The sequence below is a fragment of the Schistocerca serialis genome, chromosome 7, assembly GCF_023864345.2.
Source record: "Schistocerca serialis cubense isolate TAMUIC-IGC-003099 chromosome 7, iqSchSeri2.2, whole genome shotgun sequence".
NCBI classification, from domain to species: domain Eukaryota; kingdom Metazoa; phylum Arthropoda; class Insecta; order Orthoptera; family Acrididae; genus Schistocerca; species Schistocerca serialis.
This window is the reverse complement of record NC_064644.1, coordinates 312232872-312260109: the sequence shown is the minus strand read 5'-3', so window position 1 is coordinate 312260109 and position 27238 is coordinate 312232872. Positions and strand designations below refer to the sequence as shown.

At 43.6% G+C, this 27238-nt stretch overlaps 1 protein-coding gene across 1 annotated transcript in view; it reads right to left on the bottom strand.

Moving 5' to 3' along the window:
* The window catches only part of LOC126413038 (A disintegrin and metalloproteinase with thrombospondin motifs 12-like), a 354477-nt gene that overhangs the window by 258823 nt on the left and 68416 nt on the right, over positions 1–27238 (bottom strand). Inside the window, exon 5 of the mRNA XM_050082933.1 lies at positions 7154–7425. Within this exon, the coding sequence (XP_049938890.1) occupies positions 7154–7425 (272 nt within the window). The remainder of the gene's footprint in view (positions 1–7153; positions 7426–27238) is intronic.

Genomic DNA, 27238 nt, shown 5'->3' with positions numbered 1-27238 from the left:
GAATTCTCTTATTTTATTATGATGATCATTTCTCCCTACTTAGGTGGGTGTCAACAAAATATTTTAGCAATCGGAAGAGAAAGTTGGTGGTTGAAATTTCGTAAATAGATCTCGCGGGAAAGAAAGCCGCCTTGTGACTGCCACCCCAACTCGCGTACCATATCAGTGACACTTTCACCCCTACTGCGCGATAAGACGAAACGAGCTGCCCTTCTTTGCACTTTTTCAATGTCCACCGCCAATCCTACCTGATAAGGATCCCGTACCGCGCAGCGATATTCCAGCCAAAGACAGACAAGTGTAATGTAGGCTGTCTCTTAAGTGGGTTTGTCGCATCTTCTAATTGTTCTACCAACAAAGCGCAGTCTTTGTTTTGCTTTCCCCACAACATTATCTACGTGGTATTTCCAATTTAGGTTGCTCGTAATTGTAATTCCTCGGTATGTAGTCGAATTGATAGCCATTAGATTAGTGCGATTTATCGTAAACCAAAAATTTATCGGTTTTCTTTTAGTATCCATGTGGATGACCTCCTACTTTTCTTTCTTTAGTGCCAATTGCCACTTTTCGCATCATACAGAAATTCTCTCTAGATAATTTTGTAATTTGAATCGATCGTCTGATGATTTTACTAGACGGTAAATTACAGCGTCGTCTTCAAATAATCTAAGGGGGCTGCTCAGATTATCACCTAGATCACTTATGTAATCAGAAACACCAGATGTCACTTCTGTTCTACTCGATGATTTACCGTCTATCACTACGAACTGTGACTTCTCTGAGAGGAACCCACGAATCCAGTCAGACAACTCAAACGATACTCCACATGCACGCAATCTGATAAATAGTCGCTTGTGAGGAACGGTATCAAAAGCCTTCTGGAAATCTAGGAATATGGAATCGATCTGAGATCCCTTGTAGACATCACTCATTACTTCATTGCAAAAGAACGATATTTTCTGAATCCGTGTTGATTATGTATCAATGTCATTTTCTTCAAGGTGATTCATAATGTTTGAGTACAGTATATGCTCCAAAATCCTACTGCAAATTTAGGTCAGTGATATGGGTCCGTAATTCAATGAGTTACTCCTATTTCCTTTCTTGAATATTGGTGTGACTTGTGCTACTTTCCAGTGTTTAGGAACAGACCTTTCGTCAAGTGAGCCGTTGTATATGATTGCTAAGAAAGGCGCTATTGTGTAGAAACTCTCGTCGGGCATTAACTTGCTGAAGTGTAAGCCGAAGGCAGCTTGCCACGAAGGTCAATAAAACAGGATATAGAATATCGTCGACGTACCACTGTGTTGTAAGGGTGCAGCGGATGACAACGAAAGGGTTCCTGCTACGAAATGAAATGGCATCCCAGATCACTCCTGGTTGTGGGGCTGTATGCGGGCGGCAGTCAGTTTGGTATCCCGGGTCTACAGACACGTCTCTGCCCTGGAATCTCATTGATTGGAATAGAACTGTCCTCAGAGATGAGTCCAGCTTCGAACTGAGCCCCATTGACCAGCGAAGTCTGGAAGCTTCCGTGATAGCGGTGGGATACAAACGTGACAATCAACCGCCATACGGACCGACGAGCAGGAGTAATGGCCTGGGGTGCCCTTTCATTTCGTAGCAGCACCCTATTCGTTGTCATCCACGGAATCGTTACAGCACAGGGGTATCGATGATATTCTAGGCCCCGATGATGTTTCCAAATTCATATTTGTACGTCAAATGGTATAGACTGATACGCATGGCGCTAGCCTTCAGGTCAGCGATTATTTCTTATAATATTATGATAGATTTTGATTTTTAGAAGCGTTATTTTCATGTATATAGGACACCTTTTAAGTTATGAATCACGGGAATGTGCAGTATAATATGTTCAAGTGTCATGTTGCCATTATGAGGTACAGTTTGGTTGACGATCTAAGAGTGGCGTAACGACACACAGGTTGAAAGAGTATGTACGTGGTCAATGTGTGACAGTTAAAGTTAGAAGATTTGTGTCACTGTTGTTGTTAGTATAGTTGTCAATGTTTTCGTATGATAACTATTTTTGTGTTTGCAACACTGTCTTCGACCATATTGAATCTTGTGATGATGTCGGTTTTACCATCTACTATTGTTCAGAATTAGTAAATAAATAAATATATTGTCACAAAGTGAATTATTTAATTTTGATGAGGACTGGATCTGCAGTCTTAATGTAATTACTGAATGTAGTTATTCGGTTTATGACTGTTAAAAATTTTATCACTTTCACGCATACTGGAAGCAAATAATATTATTATAAAATGAAATGCGATAGCATTAAACATGAAGAAACAAAACGTTAGAACTGATAAGACACTTATGTGCATTTTTGAAGCCTATTCTACATCATTAAGAAGTGAAGTGCTGGAACATAGTTTCAAACTGTCTGAATGCAAATACGTATGGTGCTATAAGTATACCTGGGCATACACACACACACACACACACACATATATATATATATATATATATATATATATATATATATATATATATATATATACAGGGTGTTTCAAAAAGACCGGTATATTTGAAACGACAATAAAAACTAAACGAGCAGCGATAGAAATACACCGTTTGTTGCAATATGCTTGGGACAACAGTACATTTTCAGGCAGACAAACTTCCGAAATTACAGTAGTTACAATTTTCAACAACAGATGGCGCTGCGGTCTGGGAAACTCTATAGTACGATATTTTCCACATATCCACCATGCGTAGCAATAATATGGTGTAGTCTCTGAATGAAATTACCCGAAACCTTTGACAACGTGTCTGACGGAATGGCTTCACATGCAGATGAGATGTGTTCTAGGCGGTGGAATTCCAACACCAGAAAAATCCTCTGTTCTAAGGAATAAACCATGTTGTCTACAGCACACTTGCACGTTGTGAACAGCACACGCTTACAGCAGAAAGACGACGTACAGAATGGCGCACCCACAGACTGCGTTGTCTTCTATATCTTTCACATCACTTGCAGCGCCATCTGTTGTTGAAAATTGTAACTACTGTAATTTCGAAAGTTTGTCCGCCTGAAAATGTACTGTTGTCCCAAACATATTGCAACAAACGGTGTATTTCTGTCGCTGCTCGTTTAGTTTTTATTGCCGTTTCAAATATACCGGTCATTTTTGAAACACCCTAGATATATATATATATATATATATATAAAAGTAGTCTGAATGGAACGTTTTATTTTTACGAAAGTGAAATGCTATTTTTATGCTCGCCGTATGGCTCTTGCTGATTATATATATATCAGCAAGAGCCATACGGCGAGCATAAAAATAGCATTTCACTTTCGTAAAAATAAAACGTTCCATTCAGACTACTGAGAACTGTGTTCCAGCAATTCACGACTTGTTGTAGGGTGTAGAGGGCCCCACTAGGATTGAAAATGACAAATTGTTGAAACTGCAATCGCAATAAACATTCTAATAATCAGAAGCGAATTACAACATTAAATGATTATTTGATTGAATCCTTGGCCATAATAACACAAACAGTCGAAAAACAATCGTGGACCTATATCTCTATACGATTTGAATGAGTAAAAGGTAATTATGTTAACCACGAAAGTCTTGAGTATGTCAGATTGCAAATTAACATTCGTGAGGGCACGGAAAACTTGCTTTTAACCAGTTAACATTAGAGAGAGTGCATGCAAATATTTATATCACATTAATTCAACAGAATGGCTCATATTATCACCTTATTTACGTCAGTTTGTTTGAAACATTCTCTGCGGGATATGGTTTGTCCAAGTATAGCCCATTTGCAGAGAGGAAGAGGAATACATACAGGGCAGTCAAATGAAAACGAGACAGATGGATAAAAGTAAGTAAACTGATTATTATTTCAAAAGTAATGATCATAACTGTTAACACATTTATCGTACTCCAAGAAAAGACGGTCAGTGCCTTCATGGCGGGGTTAAAAAAAATAGAAATCGCATGGGAAGAGATTGGGACTTTGTGCAAGATGTGTAAAGGTTTTCCAGCGAAATTTCTGCAGCGTAGTCGAAGCAACCTCGGCTGCGTGTGGGCGGACATTATCCTGCTACTCTGTTCTCGATCCTCTGTAGGCGGGCCTACAGGTGGCTAAGGATGTTTCGACTGCAGAAGTTCCGCTGGGAAGCCCTTACACACCTCCACCCAGACCCAATCTCTTCCATTGCAGTTTCCATGTTTTTGTAGCCCTGAGGAAAGACATCCGTGGCCGTCGCTTTACTTCGAAAAAGTGCACGCCTGGCCACAATCATGGTTCAGCAGGTAACCACAAAAAATTTTCCACGTGGGCGTTGACCGTCTTTTCTCACAATCGGATAAATGTATTACCAAATTTGGCGATTACTTTTGAAATATTTAAGAGTTTGTTTTTCCGTTCTCTCGTTTTCATGTGACTGTCTCTCATACAGTGTGTGGTTTTAACCTGAGGCAACGAAATACCTCGAAAACAACGCATCGTACTTAGATAACGTTGTAGGTGAAAAAGTCACTATTAATAAAGGGGACATTCGGCAGAGCTACAACTGCCCACCTTCCTATCTATCCCATCCCCATGGGCGGTGTCAGCTTTGTATTTTCAAAATGAGAATTCCCCATTTTTATTGCGTATTTGCATTCTACCCCAAAAAATATGTACGGTTTACTCAAACTTCTGTTTTCCAATCGTAGCAGATGACACTGTAATCGACAAATATCAATAGTGGCAGTTTTTGCAATGAATAACCGCCGCATTTGATTCTACATTTCATTTTAATGTAAATGTAAGCCTTCGTGTTCTAACGATCGATAGTTATGTTAAAACGTTGCTTTAATGTTGCAGATGTTATTATATTGCACAAATAGTATGGCTAGACATTGACATTTCTGGCAAATGAACTACTTTTACGGTAGTTTTCTGTTCCCTAAGTCGTTGATTGTAGTGAGTCCCCAAACCACCGGACTGTTTGATTACGGTGGCTGTCCCTCTCGAACTCCGTCATCAGGGTGACTGAATACGGTGTGCGTTACCATCCAACCACCGACAACTCTCGCCATGGCCGCCAAACGGCTGCCAGCGGAATACAAACCACAAACATTGCAATAAGGTAAAGTGCCCGTGAGGTGCCAGTGACAGGCGGACAGGCCACGGATACTCACCGAAATCAAGCACCCCAGTGGTGAGAGGCAGAGGGACTCACCAAATTCAGCACTCCAGTTATGAGAGGCAAGGAGACTCACCGATATCAAGCATCCCGATGGGAACATGAAACTATTACATCTACGGCATTTTTTTCTGGATCACCCTACATGTGGATTCTAAGCAGGCATTTAAAGGGCTGACCGGTCAACTATACAGTCATATTTGCAACACTAAAGTTAATTTCGAACATCAACCGTTATAACACAAAGGTTTACATTTACATCATAAATGAAACACACACTATGTGATCAAAAGTATACGGATACCCCAAAAAACATACGTACTGCCACATACTGCCTGGTACTTCATATCAGCGACCTCAGTAGTCATTAGACATCGTGAGAGAGCAGAATGGAATGCTCCGCTGAACTCACGGACTTCGGTCGTGGTCAGGTGTTTGGGTGTCACTTGTCATTCGTCTGTACGTGAGATTTCCACACTCCTAAATATCCCTAGGTCCACTGTTTCCGATATGATAGTGAAGTGGAAACGTGAAGGGACACGTACAGCACAAAAGCGTACAGGCCGACCTCGTCTGTTGACTGACAGAGGCCGCCCATAGTTGAAGAGGGTCGTAATATATAATAGGCAGACATCTATCCAGACCATCACATAGGAATTCCAAACTGCATCAGGATCCACTGCAAGTACTATGACAATTAAGCGGGGGTTGAGAAAACACGGATTTCATGGTCGAGCGGCTGCTCATAAGCTACGGGTCACGCCGGTAAATGCCAAACGACGCCTCGCTTGGTGTAAGGAGCGTGAACATTGGACGATTGAACAGTGAAAAAATGTTGTGTGGAGTGACGAGTCACGGTACACGATGTGGCTATCCGATGGCAGGGAGTGGGATTTGGCGAATGCCCGGTGAACATCATCTTCCAGCGTGTGTAGTGCCAACAGTAAAATTCGGGGGCGATGGTGTTATGGTGTGGTCGTCTTTTTCATCTAGGTGGCTTGCATCCCTTGTTGTTGCGCGTGGCACTATCGCAGCACACGCCTACATTGATGTTTTAATAACCTGCTTGCTTCCCACTGTTGAAGAGCGATTCGGGGATGGTGATTGCATCTTTCAACATGATCGAGCACCTGTTCATAATGCACGGCCTGTGGCGGAGTGGTTACACGACAATAGCATTCCTGTCGTGGACTGGCCTGCACAGCGTGCTGACTTGAATCTTACAGAACACCTTTTGGATGTTTTGGAACGCTGACATCGTGCCAGGCTTCACCGACTGACATAGATACCTCTCCTCAGTGCAGCACTCCGTGAAGAATGGGCTGCCATTCCCCAAGAAACCTTCCAACACTTGATTGAACGTATGCTTACGAGAGTGGAAGCTGTCATCACGGCTAAGGGTGGGCCGGCACCATATTGAATTCCAGCATTACCGATGGAGGGGGCCACGAACCTGTAAGTCATTTTCAGCCAGGTGTCCGGATACGTTTGATCACATAGCGTAGAACCGAATGTGTCGGTTCTTAGTTGTAAAAACAGGCGCACTTGATATTTGCCGATTACAGTGCCAGATGCCACGAATGTGAAAGAATGGTTTGCGGGAATCGTACGTATTTTTTTGCGTAGGATCAGAATATGCCATATAATGAACAATTCCCATCTTGAAAATACGAAGTTGACGCCTCCCATGCAAGAGAGGCGGTTAGAAGGTGGCCTGTTGTGGCACAGACAGATATCTCCTTTACTAATATTAACGTTTCACCTAGAACCTTTTTTTCGTAAGATGTGTCGTTTCGAGATATTTAGATGTCACATGTTAAAATAAACACCCTGTGGTAAACAGACTGATGGCCAAAGAGAGATAAAGAAAAAATTTTGTACATTTGTTTGTCTGTAGGTTACAAGAAGAATTTTCGTGAGACGAAAGTGGGAGGCAGACAGACAGATAGGGGTGAGTTGCAGCAGCAGCAGTACCTCTCCGTCGCTGAGCAGCACGATGCGCACGACGACGATGTTGATGGGGTTGCCGATGGAGGGGTCGAGGTAGAGCGAGGCGACCATGTTCATGACGGTGAGGATGTAGGTCTCGACTGCGCTCGGCTCGCGGTGGTACTCGAGCATGGAGGCGTCGGCCACGAGCAGCGCCTCCACGTGGCTCTCGCGCGACGTGGAGCGGCGCCAGCGCGTCCTGCGTGGCCGAGCGCGACCGCCGCTCTCCGCCGCTAGCCGCGACACCGGCTCCGCGTCTGCAAGCACAGCCGGTCGGCCGCCGTCAGGGACAGTGCAGCGCGCTACTCCTAAATGAAACTACTGGCTATTAGAAAAAGAAAAATGTATTAAAATTGTTTTCATTTACAATCTGTACTTACAGGTTCAAATGACTTTGAGCACTACGGGACTTAACATCTGAAGTCGTCAGTCCTCTAGAACTTAGAACTATTTAAACCTAACTAACCTGAGGACACCACACACATCTATGCCCAAGGCAGGACTCGAACCTGTGACCGTAGCGGTCGCGCGGTTCCGGACTGAAGCGCCTAGAACCGGTCTGCCACAGCGGACGGCGTACTTACAGGTAAGGAGACTGGAAAGGAGTGTGGCAACTGAAGGTAAAGGAAGTCAAAGAACCAGAGGATGAGCCAAAAGCAGAAACAGAGGAATAGGGACGATTTAAAAGTGCTATGATAGAAGCTGCAGTAGCTGTATGCGGAAGGACAAATGGCAGAAAACAGTGGAAGGAGGCAACGAGGTGGAATGAAAGAGTCAAGGAGATAGTGGAAAGGAAGAAAGTACTGAATTAGCAAGAGAGGAGTATAAGAAAAAGAAGAAAGTGGCAAATAAGACAGTGGCTGAGAAGAAAGTGGATAGAAAAAATAGGCAAAGATGACCGAGGAGGTTAATAGAGAAAGTGAGAAAGTTCAATATACACTCCTGGAAATTGAAATAAGAACACCGTGAATTCATTGTCCCAGGAAGGGGAAACTTTATTGACACATTCCTGGGGTCAGATACATCACATGATCACACTGACAGAACCACAGGCACATAGACACAGGCAACAGAGCATGCACAATGTCGGCACTAGTACAGTGTATATCCACCTTTCGCAGCAATGCAGGCTGCTATTCTCCCATGGAGACGATCGTAGAGATGCTGGATGTAGTCCTGTGGAACGGCTTGCCATGCCATTTCCACCTGGCGCCTCAGTTGGACCAGCGTTCGTGCAGACCGCCTGAGACGACGCTTTATCCAGTCCCAAACATGCTCAATGGGGAACAGATCCGGAGATCTTGCTGGCCAGGGTAGTTGACTTACACCTTTTAGAGCACGTTGGGTGGCACGGGATACATGCGGACGTGCATTGTCCTGTTGGAACAGCAAGTTCCCTTGCAGGTCTAGGAATGGTAGAACGATGGGTTCGATGACGGTTTGGATGTACCGTGCACTATTCAGTGTCCCCTCGACGATCACCAGTGGTGTACGGCCAGTGTAGGAGATCGCTCCCCAGACCATGATGCCGGGTGTTGGCCCTGTGTGCCTCGGTCGTATGCAGTCCTGATTGTGGCGCTCACCTGCACGGCGCCAAACACGCATACGACCATCATTGGCACCAAGGCAGAAGCGACTCTCATCGCTGAAGACGACACGTCTCCATTCGTCCCTCCATTCACGCCTGTCGCGACACCACTGGAGGCGGGCTGCACGATGTTGGGGCGTGAGCGGAAGACGGCCTAACGGTGTGCGGGACCGTAGCCCAGCTTCATGGAGACGGTTGCGAATGGTCCTCGCCGATACCCCAGAAGCAACAGTGTCCCTAATTTGCTGGGAAGTGGCGGTGCGGTCCCCTACGGCACTGCGTAGGATCCTACGGTCTTGGCGTGCATCCGTGCGTCGCTGCGGTCCGGTCCCAGGTCGACGGGCACGTGCACCTTCCGCCGACCACTGGCGACAACATCGATGTACTGTGGAGACCTCACGCCCCACGTGTTGAGCAATTCGGCGGTACGTCCACCCGGCCTCCCGCATGCCCACTATACGCCCTCGCTCAGAGTCCGTCAACTGCACATACGGTTCACGTCCACGCTGTCGCGGCATGCTACCAGTGTTAAAGACTGCGATGGAGCTCCGTATGCCACGGCAAACTGGCTGACACTGACGGCGGCGGTGCACAAATGCTGCGCAGCTAGCGCCATTCGACGGCCAACACCGCGGTTCCTGGTGTGTCCGCTGTGCCGTGCGTGTGATCATTGCTTGTACAGCCCTCTCGCAGTGTCCGGAGCAAGTATGGTGGGTCTGACACACCGGTGTCCATGTGTTCTTTTTTCCATTTCCAGGAGTGTAGAATGATATAATGCAAGAGGAGAGGTTTGAGAAGGAATGCAACAATGATGGATAGAAATGAGAGAGAGTTTAATAACAAAGAGACAATGACGATAGTGTGGAGGGAATACTTTAAGTACTTGCTAAAACGGGATGGACTTGGAGATGAGGATTACAGACGAAAGGAGGTAGAAGTTAATACTGGAGGAGAGGAAAGGATCGGAGATCGAAGGAAATAGAAATGGCACTGGACAAGATGATAGGAGAAAAGGCACCAGGTATGGACGAAGTAAGTGGTGAAGGCAGCAGGGAAGGTGGGGAACAATGGCTGTATCGCGTGATGACGGTGGTGGGGAATGAGAAAAAGACTCCAGAAGATTGAAAGAGGGCACTAATTGTCCCTACATTCAAGAAAGGAAGTAGAAAAGACTGTAGAAACTACAGGGGTCACACTGATACCACAATGTGCTAAGGTAAGAAAAGATCCTGGAGAGCAGAATCCGAACAAGAGTCGAGAACTGACTGAGAGAGGAACAAAATGGCTTCAATCTGGGAGGTCAACTACTGACCGCATCTTTGGAATAATGCAGCTCCGGGAGAACCAAAATGAATTTGAGGAGGAGGAGATTAGTGTTTAACGTCCCGTCGACAACGAGGTCATTAGAGACGGAGCACAAGCTCGGATTAGGGAAGGATGGGGAAGGAAATCGGCCGTGCCCTTTCGAAGGAACCATCCCGGCATTTGCCCGAAGTGATCTAGGGAAATCACGGAAAACCTAAATCAGGATGGCCGGACGCGGGATTGAACCGTCGTCCTCCCGAATGCGAGTCCAGTGTGCTAACCACTGCGCCACCTCGCTCGGTATGAATTTGAGGAAAACCGTTTGATGGCCCTTCTCGATAAAGAAAATGCGTTTGATAGCGTCAGTAGAAAAGAGGTCTTGGGGCTACTAGAAAGGAGTGGAAAAACAGATGTGGAGGAGATGTATTCTGGAAGTCCGAGTTGTGTTAAAGAAGAAAATGAAAAGCGGACTGGTTCCAGCAAATAAGTGGCGTGAAGCAGGGCAGTGCATTGTCACCTCTCCTCTTCATTGGGGTCTCGGATGGGATAATGACTAAAGTGGCAGAAATAACTACAGAAAACGAAATGAAAGCAGTGGTGTTCGCGGATGACTTGATCATCTGGGAAAACAGGGAGGGGGAGATTAAGGAACAACTGGATGCTTGGGGAGAAACTGTGGGTGGGTATCCAATGAAATTTAATGTCAACAAGCGTGAGACTCTGGTTACAACTAGAAAGAAACGTAGACCAACTAGCGGAATAAGGATTGTATGTGAGCAACTGAAGTAGGTGGAAAGTGTGATAGACGAAAGTGATTAGTGAACGTTGCAGGCAGGGAGAAGCATTCCTGCGATGTATTGAGAGCCTCATTGGGAACAAAGATGTCCCACAAAAAAGCAAGGAAGTAATATACAAGGTGAACATTAATAAAAGCTACAAACTGTACGGGCCTGAACATGTGTCCGTAAATGAACGGTGTGCATGCAATGACAACAAATCGTCCCGGAACACAGTACAGAGCTGCACCGCATCCGCGTCACAACAGATGTTCAAAGTGGCCTCACGCGATTGCAGCTGACAGAGAGAGTAGCGGCTGTCATTCAGGATATAAACAGTAGTACCTTGAATTACACTATGTTGGTGAGCCACTTGCCTGCAGCTTGTACTGTTTTCATCTCAGTAACCTGTAGAACCTGGTCTTCCAAATCTGGTGTACGCACAGTCCGTCGCTTTCCTGCATATTCGTCTGTCTGAAAGGACCCATGATCACACAGACGTCCAAAAATTGCTTGAAATGTTGTGTGATGCGGTTGGTGTCTGTGAGGGTACTTGTTTTGACTATAGCCGTACACAAACACCATCTGAGCCTGTTGCCGACACGAATACCGGACCATTCTGCTGCTTACAGTATGCTGCGTCAGGCACATAGCTTGCAATACATGAGGCGCGTGGTCATAGGAATTGTCATTCGTCAGCGCCATCTACCGTGGCAACGAAGCATTTCCGGACAGATGTTCATAGGACTGCTTTCCTCCATTTCCAGTCAGGGATCCGTCCCTGCAGTTTGTCGGTTTTATTACTGTTCATCCCACATAGAAGTTATTACATCCCATCTTGGCCTATGTCTCTGAAACACGGGTAGTAAAGAAAAGAGACATAATCAGATTGTAGGCATTTGAAATGAAATTCCTCAGAAGTAGGATACAAGTGACAAGGAGAGATACGATGAGAAATGAAAGGGTAAGGGAAATAGTGAAAGAGGAACTCTTGTAGACCAGGATAGAAACGTCAAGGTTAATATGGTACGGACACTTAAAGAGACTGGAAAACAAGACGATTCCCATGAAGGAAATGACCAAGAGGAAGACCAATGGATAGATGGCTGGAAGATATGGAGGAGTGTGTTGAAAAATGAGGCGAGGACAGGACCAGAGTGAACACAGAAAGATGGCGCAAAAACAGGGCTAGATGGCCAGGCTTATGTTCCAGGTAGACCCAGCTTAAGGGCTGGAAACTGTAGAAAATCGACATTACTTCCCCACATACTCGCCACCGGTATCTAAATATTTGTCATGCAGTGATACCAGCTTATTTATTCCTTCATCAAAGAATGGTGCTGCCTGGTGCTTCAGCCAGTTGTTGACAGCATCTTTCGTAACGAATCATTTCCAGGCCCCGACAGTAGGCGAATGTCGGTCGCTTTCGTGGGCAACCAAGTGTGTTTCCCAGCCTCCGGGGAACGGGAACTATTCTCACGTGAAGTACATCATATCAACCGATTTCCGTCCTATTCGGATAACTTCTTCGTTGTGCGTCATTTCTTAAGGTTCCGTGCCTCAGTTGGTAAAAACGGAACCCTTATAGGATCAAGTTTGATATCCGTCTGTCTGTCCGACTGATAGAAAACCATTTTTCTCAGGAACGGATGGACGTCTCAAGTTGAAATTTATGTCCCATACTAAGATCTACAGGGCCTTGGGGGTGTGATAAATGTAGGCTTCTAAGTCAATGCAATCAAAAGTAGGTCCTTTAGGTATTATATTTTGATACTACTCTCAAACTTAATCGTGAAAACCTTTAGAGTACTTCCCGTTGGCCTAGAATAATGAAATTTGACAAGAACTAAGGTTTCACAGTGCAAATAAAGGAAAAAAAGCGAAAGCTTGTTAACATATCAAACGTTAAAACAATCAGTACTTTTGCATTCAGACTGACTGGATCGCAATGTTCTGAATCAAGCATCATGCGATTGTTTGTTTCACATACAACCTGAAATGCAGTATCCACGTGCATTAATCGCTCCTGGGTATATGATGGGTAATTTGTGAAACACGTCATATGAGCAATAAAGTCACTCCTTGACATAGCTGACATTTACCATTGCGCCCAGTTAACTTCAAAGAAGACCTACTGACTGTTATAATAAGGGTCGCCCGCATCGTGCATGATACTACGTCGCGTTTATATTATTGAAATTAAAACATACTCGAAAATCTTGGAATCCCTGGGACAAATATCTTGCCAGTATCACTGTAGATAACACGCAAGAATGGTCTAGTTTTTCGATTCCCACAATGTATGAACCATCTGTATACAGATTTAGGTTTGTACGGGACCCTCAGTGCGCGAGTCCTACTAGCACTGGGGCAATTTTTTTTTTTATCTTACAGTGTTCATCTACATCTACGCAGACCACTTTACGGTGTAGATGCTTCTGACGCTCCCGTTCCAGTCACTAACTGTGTTGTGGAAGCACCACTGCTGGTAAGCTTCTCTGGTTTTACCGTCTTGGTCATTTAGCGAGAAGAATGTAAGAAGAAGTAAATCTTTTTCCGGTTCTTTGTGGCGTACCCTCTACTTGTTTAGGGACTATTTACTCGAAATTACTAAAACTGGTATATTAATTACTTGGTAGAAAATGTTAACAGTACCGTCCGATTTTTCTAGATGATGTAGTTATTCTACACTACTGGCCATTAAAATTGCTACATCACGAAGATGACGTGCTACAGACGCGAGATTTAACCGACAGGAAGAAGATGCTGTATTATGCAAATGATTAGCTTGTCTGAGCATTTACACAAGGTTGGCGCCGGTGGCTACACCTACAACGTGCTGACGTGAGGAAAGTTTCCAACCGATTTCTCATACACAAACAGCAGTTGACCGGCGTTGCCTGGTGAAACGTTGTTGTGATGCCTCGTGTAAGGAGGAGAAATACGTACCATCACATTTACGACTTTGATAAAGGTCGGATTGTAGCCTATCGCGATTGAGGTTTATCGTATCGCGACATTGCTGCTCGTGTTGGTCGAGATCCAATGACTGTTAGCAGAATATGGAATCGGTGGTTCGCGTTGACGGCACTTTGAACAGTGGACGTTACATTTCAGATGTGTTACGACCCGTGGCTCTACCCTTCATTCGATCCTTTCGAGCCGGCCAGTGTGGCCGAGCGGTTCTAGGCACTTCAGTCTGGAACTGTGCGACCGCTACGGTCGCAGGTTCGAATCCTGCCTCGGGCATGGATGTGTGTGATGTCGTTAGGTTAGTTAGGTTTAAGTAGTTCTAAGTTTTAGGGGACTGATGACCTCAGATGTTAAGACTCATAGTGCTCAGAGCGATTTTTTGATCCCTGCGAAACCCTACGTTTCAGCAGGACAATGCACGACCGCATGTTGCAGGTCCTGTACGGGCCTTTCTGGAAACAGAAAATGTTCGACTGCTGCCCTGGCCAGCACATTCTCCAGATCTCTCACCAATTGAAAACGTCTGGTTCAAATGGTTCAAATGGCTCTAAGCACTATGGGGCTTAACATCTGAGATCATCAGTCCCCTAGACTTAGAACTACTTAAACCTAACTAACCTAAGGACATCACACACATCCATGCCCGAGGCAGGAAGCGAACCTGCAGCCGTAGTGGTTGCGCGGTTCCAGTCTGTAGCGCCTAGAACCGCTCGGCCACTCTGGCCGGCGTGTAGCAATTTTAATCGCCAGTAGTGTAATTAAGTACTGATTGAAAAAAAAAGCTGCAAAATTATTGTGAGATCTTGCTAAGTGTTGCAAAGATTGAAAACCTTCTTTTGATATCCGGAAATGTAAACTTTTACACGTCACGAAACGATAAAATATTGTACCCTGTGTGTGCAGCATCAGTGAGTCACAAAGTCAGTCAAGTCATACGAATACCTGGTTGCAGCTATTTATTGGGATATGAAGTGCAACGCTGAACTAGGATCAGTTGTATGCACAGCAGGTGGCAGACTTCGGTTCATTGATAGGGTACTAGAGAAATTCAGTGAGTCTACAAAGGAGAGTGCTCAAAAAACACTTGTGGGAACCATCCTAGAATACCGCTCAAATGTGTGGGACCCATACGAAATAGGACTAACAAGGGATACTGAACATATACAGAGAAGGGCAGCACGAATGATGACAGGTTTGTTTGACCCACAGGAGAGCGTCACGGAGATGCTGAAAGAACTGAACTCTCAGGCGCTTTGGGAGGCATCAGCTCTCCCCTGAAAGCCTACTTAGAAAGTCTGAAGGACCAGTATTAAGGATGTATCTAGGGTATACTATAGACACGTTGGGACCGCGGACAGAGCGCAAAGAAGCATTTAAACAATCTTTATCCCATGCCTCTTACATGATGGAACGGGAAGAAACCTTAATCCGAGGTATGATAGGGATTATCACCTGCCATATGCTTCACGGTGGTTTTGAGAGTATATATTTGTAGGTGCAGACAACGGGTGAGCAACTGGCGACACGCGAGTCGGTTCCGGCCGTCGATTGGTTCCAATCCGGCCCGCGGAAAAAATTCGTGCGAGAGAAGGAGGTGCTCGTATTGTACTCCACCAGTGCAACATTTTCTGATATTTCCGCCGCCGCTTGGCTCGCCTCGGGTTTGCAGCTCATGACGGAGACAAGTGAAAGTTTTGCTGATTCCGCTCATGTCACCCTCATTCTGCCAACAGCCTTGTCAAAGAGGTTCGAGAAACTCTCTTGCCCTGGGAGTGGGAAACTGCCCCTAAAGTCGGAAGAATCAACAGCGATCAACGGCATGAGGATGCAGAAGGCAATGGTAACCACTGCATTGAAGACATGTAATGTGTATCCATAGGACATGTGGCATGTAATTGAAAAAATGTCGTGATAATCTCTCCATTGGAAAATAATTCCGGAATAGTCCCCCATTCGGATCTCTGAGAAGGGACTGTCAAAGGGGAGGTGACCATGAGAAAAGGATTGAACAGGCAACAAAAGGATAACGTTCTAAGAGTCGTGGCGTGAAATGTCAGAAGTTTGAACGTGGTAGGGAAGCTAGAAAAAATGAAAATAGAAATGCTAAAGCCCAATCTAGATACAGTTGGGGTCAGCGAACTGCAATGGAAAGAAGACAAGGATTTCTGGTCAGATGAGTATAGCGTAACATCAACAGCAGTAGCAAATAGTACAACGGGAGTAGGATTCGGTATGAATAGGAACGTAGGGCAGAGATTTTGTTACTGTGAACAGTTCAGTGAAAGGGTTGTTCTCATCAGAATCAACACCGAACTAACACCAACAGTGACAGTTCAGGTACACATGCTGACGTCGTAAGCTGAAGATGAAGAAATAGAGAAAGAATATGAGGATGCTGAACGGGTAATGCAGTACGTAAATGGAGATGAAAATCTAATAGTCATGGGGGGCTGTGGGGGAAGGAATAGAAGAAATGGTTATGGGAGAATATGAGATTGATACTATGAATGACGGAGGAGGAAGACTACTTGAGTTCTGTAATAAATTTCAGCTAGTAATATCTAATACTCTGTTCAAGAATCACAAGAGGAGGAAGTATCCTTGGTAAAGGTCGGTAGATGTGGGAAGATTTCAGTTAGATTACCTCATGGTCAGGGAGAGATTCCGAAATCGGATACTGGATTGTAAGGCGTACCCAGGAGCAGGTATGGGTTAAATGGCAATGTAGTAGTAATGAAGAAAAGGATAAAGTTTAAGAGATTAGTCAGAAAGAATCTATAAGCAAAGAAGTGGGATAGGAAGTACTAAGGACCGAAGAAATATTGTTGAAGTTCTCTAGGTCTGTAGAAACTGCGATAAGAAATAGCTCAGTAGGCAGTACAAAGGAAGAGGAATGGACGCCTATAAAAAGGGCCATCACAGAAGTTGGAAAGAAAAACACAGGTACAAATAAGGTAGCTGCAAAGAAACCATGGGTAACAGAGAAAGTACTTCAGTTGATCGATGAAAGAAGGATGTGCAAAAATGTTCAGGGAAATGCAGGAATACACAAATACATGTCATTTAGGAATGAAATAAACAGGAAGTGCAGGGAAGCTAAGGCGAAATGGCTGCATGAAAAATGTGCAGAAATTTAAAAAGAAGTGACTGTCGGAAGCACTGACTCAGCTTATAGCAAAATCGAAACAATCTTCCGTGAAATTAAGAGCAAGCGTGGTAACGTTAAGAGTGCAACTGGAATTCCACTGTTAAATGCAGAGGAACCAGCGGATAGGTGGAAAAGTAATTTGAAGACTTCCATGAGGAGAAGACTTGTATGATAAAGTGATAGGAGAAATAACAGGCGTTGATATAGTAAAGATAAGCGATCCAGCATTAGAATTTAAAAGAGCTTTGGAAGACTTAAGACCAAATAAGGCAGAATGGATCGATAAAATTCCTTCAGAATTTCTAGTCATTGGGGTCAGTGGCAACAAAACGATTATTCACGTTTGTGATGTCTGGAGGTCCACCGTCTGACTTTCGCAAAAACATCATCCACACAGTTCCGAAGATAGCAAGAGCCAACAAATGCGAGAATTATCGAGAAATCAGTTTAACAACTCATGCAGCCACGTTACTGACAAGAATAATATACAGAAGAATGGAAAAGAAAACTGAGGATGTGTTAAATGACAATCAGTTTGGCTTTAGGAAAGGTACAGGCACCAGAGAGGCAATTCTGACGTTGGGATTGATAATGCGAGCAAGAATAAAGAAAAATCAAGATACATTCATAGGATTTGTCGACCTGGAAAAAGCACTTGACAACGTAGCATGGGGCAAGATATTTTTAGAGTCAAGAGCGAACAATAAAAGTGGAAGACCAAGAACCAAGTGGTCTAATTAAAAAAGCTGTAAGACACTTATATAGTCTTATAGTCTTTCGATCCTGCTGCTCAATCTATGCATCGAAGAAGGAAAGACGGAAATAAAAGAAAGTTTCAAGAGTGGAATCAAAATTCAAGGTGAAAGGATAGCAATGATAAGATCCGCTGTTGACATTGCTGTACTCAGTGGAAGTGAAAAAGAATTACAGGATGCGTTGAATGGAATGAACAGTCTAAAGAGAACAGAATATGGACTAAGAGTAAATCGAAGAAAGACGGAAGTAATGCAAAGTAGTTGAGAACAGCGAGAAATTTAACATCACGATTAGTGCTCACGAAACATTGAAGTTAAGGAGTTCTGCTACCTAGGAAGTAAAATGACGCGTGATGGACAGAGCAAGGAAGGCGTAAAAAGTGGACTCGCAATGTCAAAAAAGGCATTCCTTACGAAGAGAAGTTTACTAGTATTGACCATAGGACTTAATTTGAGGAAGAAATTTCTGAGAATGTACGTTTAGAGCACAGCATTGTATGTAGTGCAACATGGACCGTGGGAAAACCATAAAAGATTCCAAACATTTGAGATGTGATGGTACAGAAGAATACTGAAAATTAGTTAACTAACGAGGTAAGGATAGAGGAGGTTCTCCGAAGAATCGGCGAGGACAGGAGTATATGGAAAACATTGACAATAAGAAGGGACAGAATCGCAGGACATTCGTTAAGACACCATGGAATAAGTTCCATGGTACTAAAGAGAGATGCAGAGGGTAAAAACTGTATAGGAAGACAGAGATTGGAATACACCCAGCAAACAACTGAAGTCATAGTTTGCAAGTGCTACTCTGAGATGAAGAGCCTGGCGCAGGAGAGGAGTTCGTGGCGCGTTGTATCAAAACAAACTGATGACTCAAAAAAAGAATATGGCGAAAATATATTTGAAAAAAGTGAAAAAGTCTTCGAAACGTTCAATCGGCAGTGGAGCCAACTTGCAGGAACCTGTTCTGATGCAGTAGCTGCGATGATCGGAGCCATGCATGTCAGTGCATTATCCCATAGATATTAACGTCATCGACACCATAGCTATGACCGTATGCGATAGGAGCAGTGCTGTAGTGTCAAGTGACGAGGCAGACCATGAAATTAAGTATGTAAATCAGGGTCACAGGTCACCGAAGGTTGCCCACGCCTGATGTAGATAATGGCATATTTACAAGAAAAAGCATGCCAAATTTAAAAGAACGCAAAATCCCCAAGATTGCCAAAGTTTTACAGATGTTCGAAATATGGTGCGTACTTCAATGCGAGATGCTTTTAATAATTTCCACAACGAAATTCTGTCTCGAAATCTGGCAGAAAACCCAAAGAGATTCTGGTTGTACATAAAGCACACCAGTGGCAAGACACAATCAATACCTTCACTGCGCCATAACAACGGTGAAGTCACTGATGATAGTGCCACTAAAGCAGAGTTATTAAACACGGTTTTCCGAAACTCATTCACCAAAGAAGACGAAGTAAATATTCCTGAATTCCAATCAACAACAACTGCCAAGATGAGAAACATAGAAGTAGATATCCTCGGTGTTACAAAGCAGCTTAAATCACTTAATAAAGGCAAGACCTCTGGTCCAGATTGTATACCAGTCAGGTTCCTCTCAGAGTATGCTGATAAAATAGCTCCATATTTAGCAATTATATACAACCACTCGCTCACAGAAAGATACGTACGTAAAGACTGGAAAAGTGCTCAAGTCACACCAATACCCAAAAAGGGCAGTAGGAGTAATCCGCTGAATTACAGGCCGATATCACTAACGTCGATTTGCAGCAGGGTTTTAGAACATATACTGCATTCGAACATTATGAAGTACCTCGAAGAAAACGATTTATTGACATATAGTCAGCACGCATTCAGAAAATATCGTCCCTGTGAAACACAACTAGCTCTTTATACTCCTGAAGTAATAAGTGCTATCGACAGGGGATGTCAAATTGATTCCATATTTTTAGATTTCCAGAAGGCTTTCGACCCCGTTCCTCACAAGCGTCTTCTAATCAAACTGCGTGCCTACGGAGTATCGCCTCAGTTGTGCGACTGGATTCGTGGTTTCCTGTCAGCAAGGTCCCTGTTCGTAGTAATAAACGGAAAGTCATCGAGTAAAACAGAGGTAATATCCGGCGTTCCTCAGGGAAGTGTTATAGGCCCTCTATTGTTCCTGATCTATATTAACGGCATAGGAGACAACCTGAGTTGCCACCTTAGATTGTTTGCAGATGATGCTGTCATTTACCGTCTTGTAAAGTCATCAGATGATCAAAATGACTTGCAAAATGATTTAGATAAGATATCTGTATGGTGCGAAAAGTGGCAATTGACCCATAATAAAGAAAAGTGCGAAGTTATTCACATGAGTACTTTAAGAAATCAGCTAAATTTCGATTACGCGATAAGTCACACAAATCTGAGAGTTGTAAATTCAACTAAATACTTAGGGATTACAATTACAAATAACCTAAACTGGAACGATCACATAGATAATATTGTGGGTAGGGCAAACCAAAGACTGCTATTCATTGGCAGAACACTTAGAAGGTGCAACAGGTCTACCAAAGAGACTGCTTACACTAGGCTTGTCCGCCCTATTCTGGAGTACTGCTGTGCGGTGTGGGATCCGCATCAGGTGGGACTGATGGATGACATCGAAAATGTACAAAGAAGGGCAGCTCGTTTTGTATTATCACGAAATAGGGGAGATGGTGTTACAGACATGATACGTGAATTGGAGTGCAATCATTAAAACAAAGGCGTTTTCGTTGCGACGGGGTCTTGACATGAAATTTCACTCACCAGTTTTCTCCTCCGATTGCGAAAACATTCTGTTGGCACCCACTTACATAGGGAGAAATGATCATAATTATAAAATAAGAGAAATCAGGGCTCGCACGGAAAATTTTAAGTGCTCGTTTTTCCCACTTGCCGTTCGAGAGTGGAACGGTAGAGAGACAGCATGAAGGTGGTTCATTGAACCCTCTACCAGGCACTATTGTGAACAGCAGAGTAATCACGTAGATGTAGATGTAAATGTAGAGAATACGGTAATTCCGTAACGATTTTTAATATATAGGACAACAAACCTAAAGTTTCTGATAAATGGTTCAAGAAAGTAAGGAAGGATTGAGCACCACTGAAAGGAATCAGGACATCTCTAACGGATCAAAGTGCAGATCACTGATCAACTATTTTAGGGGCTTGCATGATGAGGAAAAGCAGAACAAACTGGACAGAAGGGAGAATGCAGGAGGTCTGAGAAAGAATGCAACGCTTCTAGGTTGCAAAAAAGGGCTTCCAGAAATGCCTTATATGACGGATGTTCAAAATAAAAGCTATGAAACAACACTGTGGGTATAATTGAAGTCTCTATTCAGAAGTAATCACCAGATGTCTGAACACAACTACCCCACTGTTTCACGAGCTGATAGGTTCCCTTTTCCCAGAATTCCTGTGGCTGTGACTGGAACCAGTTCTCCACTGCGTCCTCCAGATTGTAGGGGGGATGCTCAAACTGCTCCCACGTGAACTTGCCATTAAACTTGTGCGACCTTGGAGATGTGTGGATGCGCATTATTGTGGAGCAGAATCACTCCATTCGTGAGCAGCCAAGGCCATTTGCTCTTGGTGGACTTGTTTAGGCTAGGGAGTGTCTCACAGTACATGTCACTGTTAATGGTTTATCCACACTCAAGGGATTCGATCAATTTCAGACCTCGGACGTCGAAAGAGACAGTGAGCGTCACCTTTCCTGCTGAGGACACACCTATGAATTTTTTAGAGGGGTACCGAACATTACATTCGTGTCCTTAGATGTCTCAGTATATTATCCCAACCAGAATATGCAAATTACAATCGGTTTGCTCGTTACGACATTATGTACCATTTCATTTGGACACTCCTTGTAGTTATATGATGTGGTCTCCTACGGCCCTAAACGAGAGAAAAAGAAGTAAATCAGAAACTTATTGCTAGTATGGGAAATATTTGTTGTTGTATGAGCAGGTATTGCAACCTGCATACGGTCTTTGGGACGTCATCTAGATATGGTTTATTTTAATGAAGTATGTTGTGAAAAGCATATTTCACTAGGGGAAAGATAGATACCGCCTACAGGAAAATTAAAGAGGCCTTTGGACAATAGAGAAGCAGCTGTATGAATAGCAAGAGCTGAGATGGAAAACCAGTCCTAAGCAAAGAAGGGAAAGTTGAAAGGTGGAAGGAGTATGTGGAGGATCTATATAAGATAGATATACTTGAAGGCAATATTATCGAAAAGGAAATGGACGTAGATGAAGATGAGATGGGAGTTATGATTCTGCGAGAAAAATTTGACAGAGCTGTGAAACATCAAAGTCGAAACAAGGGCGCGGGAGTAGACGATATTCCGTCAGAACTACTGATAGAGCCAGCCATGACAAAACTCTACCATCTGTTGTTCAAGGCCGAAATACCCTCATACGTGAAGAAGAATGTAACTTTCCATTTCCAAAGAAAGCAATTGCTGACAGATGTGAAAATTATCGAACCACTATTTTAATATGTCATGGTCGTAAAATACTAACACGAATTCTATACAGAAGAACGTAAAAACTAATAGATGCCGACCTCGGGGAAGACAGTTTGGATTCCGGAGAAATGTCGGACCACTAGGAACACGTGAGGCGGTACTGACCCTACGACTTATCTTAGAAGACAGGTTACCGAAAGACAAACATTCGTTTATCGTATTTGTAGACTTAGAGAAAACTTTTGACAGTGTCCACTGGAACACCCTCTTCGAAATTCTGGAGGTAGCAGGGATAAAATACAGGGAGCGAAAGGCTGTTTACTACTTGTAAAGAGACCAGACGGCAGTAATAAGAGTTGAGGGGCATGAAAGGGAAGCAGTTGTTGAGTATCGAGTGAGACAGGGTTGTAGCCTTTCCCCGATGTTATTCAGTCTATGCACTGAACAAGCAGTAAAGGAAACTAAAGAAAAATTTGGAGTAGGAATTAAAGTTCAAAGAAAAGAAATAAAAACCTTGAGGTTCTCCAATGACATTGTAATTCTGTCAGAGGCAGCAAAGGAATTGGAAGAACAGTTGAACGGAATGGACAGTGTCTTCAGAGGAGGGTATAAGATGGACATCAACAAAAGCAAAACAAGGATAATGAAATGTAATCGAATTAAGTAAGGTGATGCTAAGGGAATTAGGTTAGGAAACGAGACACTTAAAGTAGTATAATAGATTTGCTATTTGGGCAGCGAAATAACTGATGACGGCCGAAGTTGAGAGGATATAGAAGGTTGACTGGCAATGGCAAGATTAGGAAGTCTTTTTCTGAAAGTATTTGTCTGGAGTGTATCCATGGGTGGAAGTGAAAAAAAAATGGTTCAAATGGCTCTGAGCACTATGGGACTTAACATCTGAGGTCGTCAGTCACCTAGAACTTAGAAATACTTAAACCTAACTAACCTAAGGACATCACACACATCCCTGCTCGAGGCAGGATTCGAACCTGCGACCGTAGCGGTCGCGGTGGAAGTGAAACATGGGCGATAAACAGTTTAGGTAAGAAGAGAATAGACGGTATTAAAATGTAGTGCTGCAGAAGAATTTTGAAAATTAGGTGGGTAGATCACGTAAATAATAGGGAGGTACTGAACAGAATTGGGAAGACAAGAAATTTGTGGTACAACTTGACCAAACTAAGGGGTCGGTTGACAGGACGCATTCTGAGACACCAAAGGGTCACCAATTTAGTATTGCATGGACGTGTAGGGAGTAAAAATCTTAGAGGGAGACCAAGAGATGAACACAGTAAGCAGATTCTTGAGGGATATAGGTTGTAGTAGTTATTCGGAGATGAAGGGTCTCACACAGGATAGAGCAGCATGGAGAGCTGCATCAGATCAGTCTTCGAATTGAAGACGACAACAACAACAACATTTTAGTTACGCCCTACAGCCAAGAGCACATCCTGAGTATGTGCTTCGCTAGTAAGCAACAACACAAGATCTTGGCTTGACAGTGGGGGCCCCGAGCGGTTTTAGCTACTCACAAACACCACTAAATCACCATACGTTTGTTAAACTAAGCATCCCTACTGAACAGATTCCGTTACCGAGCCTTCTGACACACTGGCATAAATCTGAAGACCGAAATGAAAGTTTAGTGCAGAGATGCCACAGTTTTGCAAACGGTTACCGCTCCAGAAAGCAGAAATACCGCGCAAGTTGAACGAGTACGCGCTTCCTTTGATCTGGACAGTAGAACTGTTTGTGGAGCACACTAAGCTCCCGGCGACAGCGCGGCTGGGATTCCTCCCCGGCGCCTCGCTGCAATTGATTGCTGACTCTGCAGCGGGGACACGTGGCGGCGGTAAACAAGAGAGCACGTCGTTTATGGAGAGCGGGCAGCGGCCGAGCAAATAAACACTCTCTGCAGTTGCTACATTGTACCAGTCGTCTAGAGCCTGCATGTTACATGCGCGCAAACAGAGGCGGGCGTTGACTGCATCTGCGGAACCTCGACTGGCTGGCGCGCTTGCGGTTTACCGTTTGCGCGTCCTCAATACTCGATGCGATTGAGCAGAACACTACCATCGTATTCAGTTATACAACGAGTCACATACTCATAGGCAAAACTGTGATTCTACTCTCTCTAATTTTTTTAAACGTTTAAGACAGGGCGAGGCTGTCGGAATTATGGGGTAGGATAGAAATAAGAAAATATGTTATTGCTCTTTAGACTTTATGGACAGAAATAAGAAAATATTTCATTGCTCAGCTTACGTCCGCAGCTCAGACGCCATTATATTACAGGACCGTTGCTAGACAAGTTACGCACAGGCGGTAAATAGCTTTTCACAAATAAATTTAATACAGACACTAATCATCCAGAAGGACGTAGAAGAGTTAAGACGGTATAACAATCCACCACGCAATATTAAGTCTGTTTAAAATTTGGTCTACTTTGGAAATACGTGAGTGTTAATTATAAACCTCTACGCTACCAGTTGTATATCATCAACAAGGTCGGTCAACAGAACAGCTAACGACATCTGGTATAAATTTAAGCAACTGCTTGCATTTAAAAAATAATAAGGAAACGAGTGTATATGAATCCTTCGTGGTCATTTTGAATATGAATATAATATGTACTATTTTCTCTTTGTCAAAATACTTATGCAGCCTAATTATACACAACGACAGTCAGCCTTCATTATAAGATTTGTTTTTCGTAAAGTTTTCGATGTCGCCTGGAGACTTGGAACTAAGGTAGGAAATCTTTTGGAAGGGATTTGATTGCATTGGAATTTTGTCTTTCGATCCGAACAACATGCCATTACGCAAACTCCTTTCTTCGTCCAAATTTCTGAATGATGAGCTCCCCTCTGTTACCACAGAATCACAAGTAAATCCAGGCCCTGCAACTCCTCCTAATCCTCCTAGAAAAGTCAGAGCTCAGCACAATCAACATCACCATTCTCTTTTGCTTTGCTAACCTCAACGAAAAGCAACGGTACCACACGTGCGAGGAGGGAGAAAAATTCGGCTTGTCGTCTGACTTCACAAGATCATTTCAGGTTTATAGGAGTGAAGAGAAAATTGAATTTTGAGAACTCCCAAAGAAAGGTCAATGACTGAAGAAATGCGCTGGATGGTCAAGAGAAACCTTCAAGTTTAATAAATGATCCATCTTCTTCATCACGTGAACTGAGTCAGAGGTGTAAAACATACCTTGTGGTTTCTGCAGTATCAAATATTAAGACCCTAGATCTGTGAAGAAAGGAGAATGTAACATATGTGATAAACGCAACGTGTGGTTTCACAAAATCTGTAATGGAGCTGCTAGTCGTAACCAATTCTGCTGTGGTAAATCCGTGTAACAACTACTGGCACGGTTAAAAAATGTAATATTCGATACTATTTATAACTGTATGACAGTTTTCAATTATTCGCGTAGCCCCGTTCAGGACTCAAATAGCCCCCATGTTTCAAGTTTTGTTATTTACATTGAAGAAGAACTGATCTTTTAGCAATGATCCTTTAGCATATAAAACTATTCACAATTACAATTTAATATGCGCATTAAAATATTCATTATCACTTTGGAGCCCAGGAAGTTGAAATGATTCATTCATCCCCACGTTACCACAAAGCCCATCGATGACGGGACAATTGGCGAGTGTAAGTTCGCGGTGGAAGAAGATAGGGAATGGTGTCACCCGTCTTGTTATCAAACGAAGCATTTCGCCATTCGCTTTTAAAGGGGGAATTAACCTCGAACTACTGTAAAAAAATCGAATTTCACTTTTCTTCTGTAGTTTCTTAGTTACTACGTTTTGATGAAAACATTTCATGTCAAAGGAGTCTGGAGAATCCTTCCCAACGTATCTGTCTGTCGAGAGACTAATCCAGTCGCTAGCCAAGAAGAAGAAAAGAATCTCTTATTTTTTCCCATCTTGCGAGTACAAGAAGACGGTATTATACAACAAGTTGTGACGAGAAATCTTGCAATGAAAATAGGAGGGCAATGGATCCGAGAAATTTAGCAACATCTTAAAGCTGTTGGACCAGTGTAAAAAAATGGAGAGAACAAAGATAAAATTAAAACTCTTGCTAAGAACCACAAAGTTTCAGCATTAATGACACATGGAAGGGCTGTAGCGAATTCAGACTAATTGAGAAAATTATGACTGAAAAAAATGAAGAACCTAACAGTAAAACCTTCAAAGAAAAACCGAACGTTGAACGACTCAGCTATTCTATTGTGGCCAGTAAAGTTAATAATAATTACGTTTTGAATTTTGACGTTCGAGTGGATATGATTAAAGAGATTCTATACATCCGTGTCTGGATTCACAGAGTGAATAACGTTTAAGTTTAGAAATCAGACACCTCCGATTCTCCTCGTATTTATCTGACTGCTAAGTGTGAGTTAAGTTCAGCTGTACTGGGTGATTCCGTGACGACCTTACAAACTTTCAGGGACGATGGAGGAGGGGCGACGCAGAGAACAGTGCAATCGTCTTTGTAACGCGGAAACGGAGCGTTTTATGTGACTTGGCTTTCGGGCCACGGGTGGAAGCATTTACGAAACCGCTAAGTTTGTAAACTGTTCACATGCCGCCGTGGTTATAGTGCACCGGGGCAACAATAGTGCCATAGATGACAGAGGGTGAAGGAAGGCTACGAAGAGGTGTGCGGGCGAATATAAGTGTAGCTGTTGGGCAACCGACCGCCTAGATGAACCAGGGCGCTGTCAACAGTGTCTCCTAAACGACCGTTCAGTGAACGTTACGGTTTACCAGCCTCCACAGTAGGCGCCTGGTTCATGCACCCATGCGGACTGCTGTCCATCGGCGACGAAGGCTGAGGTGGGAGTGTTATAGTCTGGTCGTGGCATTCTCTGGATGATATAATGATACTGGAAGGTACAGTGCTTCAATACAGGTATGCATCTATCCTTGGGGACCATGCCCACCCGTATGTCCGGTTTGTTTCCGTCTGCACAATGG